The 6,000-nt window shown below is 48.9% G+C and overlaps 1 protein-coding gene across 2 annotated transcripts in view; it reads left to right on the top strand.

Moving 5' to 3' along the window:
• The first annotated feature begins 489 nt into the window (after positions 1–489).
• The window catches only part of LOC146869881 (protein BTG2-like), a 301,843-nt gene continuing 296,332 nt past the window's right edge, over positions 490–6,000 (top strand). Inside the window, exon 1 of one of the 2 annotated variants that reach the window (XM_085623817.1) lies at positions 490–998. In XM_085623817.1, the coding sequence (XP_085479943.1) occupies positions 830–998 (169 nt within the window). In that variant the 5' untranslated portion in view covers positions 490–829. The remainder of the gene's footprint in view (positions 999–6,000) is intronic. The other variant, XM_085623814.1, reaches the window with a different exon arrangement.

Here is a 6,000-nt window from a genome sequence, read left to right as displayed (position 1 = left end):
AGGCTCACTAACAGAAATTTTGATCAGGTATTACACCTGGTGTTCAGCTGTGCCAGTGGCAGATGTGGGTGGAGCCACTGGAGGAAATGGGTGGAACTGGGGGGAAGTGGGTGTGGCCTCCTAAGAAAAATTGTGAGCACCTGCACCTATTATTTTACAAATTAAGCAGAAGAGGACACCTGCACACAAGTCCCATTCCTTCCCAGGGTGTCACCCGCCCTACTCTCGCTGCTACTCTTAATTTTGGAGTTTCTACCTCTCTCATGCGGCAGTTTCCTCCCTCTTCGACACCTACAACCTCCTCCCGGTTCTCACCCCTTCTCCTCGCCTTCCTATTAATAGGCAGTTACATCTGTTGCTCTAGAGTCTAGACTTTCCCAGCGCTTACGTCACTGTTGTCAAGACTTCTCGGCTGCCTTCGGGGGGTGGGGCTTCCGTCCTCTACAGGATCCGGTCGCTAATTGGTTCCACATAGCAGAAGCGTAGAGCGTGAGACAGCATAAAAGGCGGGGACGCTGCATTAAAGGGCCCAGTGAAGCGCAGGATCGGGGATCCGAAATAAGATGAAACTCGACCCGGCCTGACCAAGGACGTGTGGTCCTGGGAGAGGCTGCCGTCGCATCTGCCCGGAGCCAACAGAGTATTGGAAACAAACAGACCGAAGAAGCTGTGAGGCCGTTTCCCACCATCAGTTCTGTTCAAGAGAAGCCAAGCTAACTTCTACTTACTCCGCTCTCAGTGGCCCTACCAAGCGCCCCTCAAGATCCAAAAGAAACAGAATAGGCGCAAATCGACCTCCTGCCCCCACGGAACTAAAAGAGGCCCCGTCATGCCGCAGGACTCTACCGCCGCCTCTTCTACCCAGTCCTCACCCCTCCTTTCCCCTGGGCGCCCGGAGATCACCGCTGCCGCCGGCTTCCTGTCCTCATTGCTTCGGGGTCGAGTGAGCGAGAGCCGACTGCGAGGCTTTGGAGGGGCTATGGCCGAGGCGCTAGCAGGTGAGCACTGAACCTTTATCTTTGCTTTGTACTCCGTCTCCGTGGAGATGTTCATTCCCTGGCGACCCTAGTCTGACAGGTCTACACTCCTAAAAAAGGTGGGGAACTGATGACCTTAATTCACGACTCTGTGGATCCTTGGCCGTAGAAACTCACTTCGTGGCACATCTAATACAGTACACATCAACACAGTGACGTTATTTTTTTTTTTTTTATTTTATAAGTTTTATATAGCTCTTGCTTGACGTTAGCACTCCTCCCCCATGTCTATGGAAACTCTATACTGTTAACTATCTATCAGTTATGATGGTCCCCCTACAAGCATTATATGCCACTTTCGCTCACTCGGAGCACCTCTATAACCCATCGTGTACCGTACAGTCCTAAAATGATATATGTCCACCGTCCATGAAATGTCCCCAGAGCGTCATACTGCTTCTTAACGCAAATCCATACACACTACCATTCTTATTACCCCAGTATGCCATTTAGAACAAACCATTGTTCTCTAGATTAATATTGGACCGCTCTTGGCCCCTGCGCTACACACATGACTGCCCTCCCTCCCGGCCATACAGAATGCACTAATGTCCAGGCACCTCTCCATCCTACAGTTTTCAACAATATCGCTGTTAGCGTCGTTAGTTCATATGAAGCTTTCTTCAGAAGTCTTGCATCATTGAACATACATGTTTAAATGTTCTGTACCTGGTCACTTTAGGGACATGTGTTGTCTTTATCAAATGTGCTCTGAGTGGGGAGCCATGGAAAAGCCACCATGTAAGGGGATCGTAAAAAGGGTCCGTTGGTTGAATTGTGTATTCAGCACTCCTATGCTTGTTGTTAACGCACAACACAAAACATGTTTGAGTTGGAAAGGGTCACTTTTTTTTTTTTTTTTTTTTTTAAGTTTTATATAGCGAGAACTTGACCCGAATCCAATCAGGTATCAGAGCGCTTTACATAGCACCAGTTACATTACACAAGGACACAGATTTGTTAGGCACAGGGATATTAAGTGATTTGCCCAGAATCGCAGGATGTTCAGCGTCGATACTGAGACTCGAACCCAGTTCCGAGGTCGCGCGCTCTAGCCGGTAGACCAACTCCTCTCCCTCACAGACTGTTGTGAGGCCCCAGTTTTGCCCTTCTACTGGTGGTTCTGGTCGCACGGCAGTGCCCTGAGGAGCGCTCCGGCCATTTTAGTTTCTAATGACGTAGGCCGTTTTTAGGTCTCGGCTAGCGAAGGCTGCGCTTGCGCAGTCTCGCTCGTGAGATTTAATGACTTGGAGAAGAGGCTTGAACCCGCCCCTCTTCTCCATTGGCTGGCCTCTTAAATGCTGGCCAGCCATTGGAGAAGAGGCTCGTCTCGCAAAACAAGCCCCGTCCTTTTCGGATTCGGGGGCGTGTTTTTTTGTTTGTTACTTTTTGCTGGGCGTGTTTTTCTCTCCTCCAGCCAATGGCAAGCGGAGAGAAAAGAAACACGCCCCCGAATCCGAAACCGCCGCTGCCTTTCTCCGAGGCATTTCTGCTTCACCTCGGAGAAAGGCGGTGGTGTTCATGGCGTCATCCACTCCCCCTGCTATCAGCGCTCCTCGGTCTAAACTACTTTCAACTGAAGCTTTGGTGCTGCGGCTGCTTTAGGGGGTCATCGTCATCCCGCTCTGCCTTCTTTTCCTCTGATTCTTTGTTTCCCTTTGTCTCATAGGAAAGAGCCCTTTCCCTTAGTTATTTAGTGATGATTTTGCTCCCATAATCTTTCAGCCTGAATGTCGCCTAGGGCAGAAGTCTGCGCAGACCTCCACCCCTTCCGGTTTGCACTGTAATGATTTTTTTTAAAGACAGTGTCTGCCAAAATGCTGCCCCTGGTGGGTGGCTCTGTCTGGGGTGCCCGCCTTCTACTCCTCCTACGGCTCCTCCCAACTCCTTCCCCGCCCCCGGACACACACACCGCGGCAGCCGCACTCCAACCAGACCCGGCTCCTGGCCCACCTTACCCTATCGAAACGGCTCCAGCAGGTTTCCGGGGCCCAACCCCCCCCGTCCAGTAGGTAAGAACAGCACCCCGGGAAATAAGGAGGGAAGCGGCAGAGTGGCCTACTGCAGGCCCCGGCTGCGGCCTGTTCCGGCCTTTGTGCCCCTCTCGCTGGGGCCTCAGTTGGGGACGGGGTGCAGCAGGCAGGGGGCTGAGGAGGGGCAGAGAGAGGGGAGGTGGAGGCGGAGGAAGGCCGCCGTTTGTACAAGACGTGAATGGACGATGGGGGAAATCAAGCCGTGGGTACGATAAGGTGCTGTCAGGGAAAATCATAATGTTCCTGGTTCAGGCACTGGTACTTCTATACACAGCCTAGCATCCCCTAATGCATCCCTTTCCCTCCTACTGATCCGTGACTTGTATACAGCTTTGCTTTTCCTTTTCCCAAATGCATTTGCTTTTCAGTCATATTATACATGCTTATTTATGCCAACGGCGCCCCTTTAGCCACCCCATGACTCCCCTTATCTGGCCCTCCCCATTTGTCCCTTCGACAGCCCGATCCGGCCCTCCCACAAGCCCGGTACTCCTCACCCAACCCAATCACTACTGTAGCCTCTGCGGTTTAAACATTTACAGGTTTGTGTCGGGTCAAGTCTGACTACCCTTACAATTTTAAAAGCATTTCTTTTCATTTCCTGTCTGCTCCGTGCAGATTCTTAGTTTGTGGTGCCAGCCTCCCTCTGCACTGTACAGGTTGTAACAGGCCATGAGCTATCTGTCCTGGCATCCGCTGCACAGGTTTAAGGAGGCCTCTGGTTTCAACCCATCTCTGCTGAGTACAGGTTCTAGGATGCATCTAACTTCAGCCCCTGTGATCTCTTCCAGTTTGTGAGATTCACCCCCCCCCCCTATTCCACAATGTGCCAGCTGAGACTTCTGGTTTTATAATGTGCCAGTTCTGCTGGGATTCTGAATGGCACAGAGGTGTCAGCCGCTACCATAGCTGTACAATATTTTAGGCTGCGATATTGGGTCATACTATTGAAGTCTCAAACTCTCTGCACTTAACATTGAGTCAGATTCATTGAGAACAATGAGGCGTTCAGCTTTATGTACCTTCAAGCCCACCCTAGCCAATAACATTGCCTCTGTATGTGGTTCATGTAAAAAAAAAAAACAATTTGTGGTTGTTTCTACCTCCTGTTGGTTATCACTACTCAGCACTTATAAACTTTGTAATAATGATGCGCCTGGTGAGCATTGAGAACCTCTATTTTCTCTGTCTAATGTATATCTCCGTTTATGTTATGTGTATTTGTAAAAAGCACGATCACCCCTGAGGGTATCCTGGTGCTGTGACTCTCATACAACTGTATATTTACTAACTAGACGTACAGAAACGTATGCAACTGTACTAAGTCCCGTCCAGGTTTTTGGGCTTGTCTGTTAAAGTTGAGTGGATTTTGTAGAGCGGGTATATCTGGCGAGTGGGTGTAGGATATTGTATTGTGTTTTAGTGGTGGTTCGGTGTCCAGGTAACAACTGTAGTGTTTAGAGCCTAGCTGTGGAATTATGGGTTGGGATATTGGTGAATATGAGTAAATTTGTAACATATTGCATCTTATAGACTGTTTTGTCAGTGGTATTTCAGTGCGATCAACAGCAGTCCGGTTTGTAGCATAGTCATGGCATGATGCAGAACTGGGTTTGTGATATGGGGTGTACAGAGTTTACCTGTGTCGATTCGTAGCTAATATTGCTAGTTGAAATAGTGTCTTGTTTATGCTCTGCTTCTGAATCCGCTGCTGCCAGTCTCCACCCCCATCTGCGCTGCCCTAGCCTGCTGCGGCTCCTCAGAGCGCCACCTCACACCTCATTTTCCTTGTCTGGATCCCAGTCTGGGCTGTCACGTGCACCTAATTATGTACTCTTGGTTTTTTTTGTACTTTCGGTGTGCGCGGACCCAGTGGCTATGTGTACGTGCTTTGCATGTTTATAGTCAGTCACTCAGTGGAAAGGTATGTCGCTGGCAGAAGGGGGCCCGCAGTGTGTCGGCCGGCAGTGAGTCGGCCGGCAGTGAGTAGGGTGCATGGAGAAGCTTTGACCTGAGTCCTCTTTTACGGAACAACCCTCACGTTTCGTGTCTTAAATACAGCGTGTCTGCCTGTTTCGTATGATTATGAGAAGTGATCTGGTAACTAAACTGCACTCTTCGGAACCAGAGATCCGGGTTTGCAAATTGGTTGCTTCTGTTGTGGGATCCTTCCCAAATTACCCGAGTGTCTTCCTCTGACCCGCGTCTCTTGTCTGGCAAAATAAACAGGAGCATTGTGTAAAGTTTGCATTGTATGTTCTCCATGAAAAACATACTTGTAGTTAAAAAATAACTTGATGATGGTAAGTGATGAGCATTATACGCGGTAGGTTGTATGAGGCGCACTTGTTTACAAGTTGGATTCTGAACCAAACCGACACATCGGTGATTGCTGGCCATTTACTTAACCCTCAGATATCTTTAATGCAATTCAATTGTACGAATGACTCGGCGAAGGCTTGTATCAGCTGTGCTCTTCTGCTTCAGTTTGTTATTTGTTTGATGCTGGAGGCGAGAGTGCGTATAAACTCCCCCTCCCCCCCCCCCCCTCGTTAATCCAACTCCGCTTTGGAATTCAGAGATTCGTGCCTGCCCCGATCACGCTAGAAGCTGTTATTTTTAAACATTAGCATATCTACCAAGTCATCCCTGGTTATGAGATAGTTTAGTGTTTGTCCACGATTCACAAACCTTTTCTGCTGGTTTTGTGTTACAAAAATGATGCAAATCGGAGAAGGTAAGATTAAAATGTTTGTGGTGCACACCTGCCAACTTAATTTTTAGTGATAAATGCAAAGATCTAGAAACAACGGTGCCACTTCTGCTTTGGCTCCCAAAATCAATATGTATGTGTCTAGATCTGTGTGTTTGTGTGTGTATGTGGCTCTGTGTATGTATGTGTGGCTCTGTGTGTGGCTCTGTGTTAATCA

The sequence above is a fragment of the Triturus cristatus genome, chromosome 1_1 (genome assembly GCF_964204655.1).
Source record: "Triturus cristatus chromosome 1_1, aTriCri1.1, whole genome shotgun sequence".
Taxonomy (NCBI): domain Eukaryota; kingdom Metazoa; phylum Chordata; class Amphibia; order Caudata; family Salamandridae; genus Triturus; species Triturus cristatus.
This window is presented reverse-complemented; position numbering and strand designations above follow the sequence as displayed.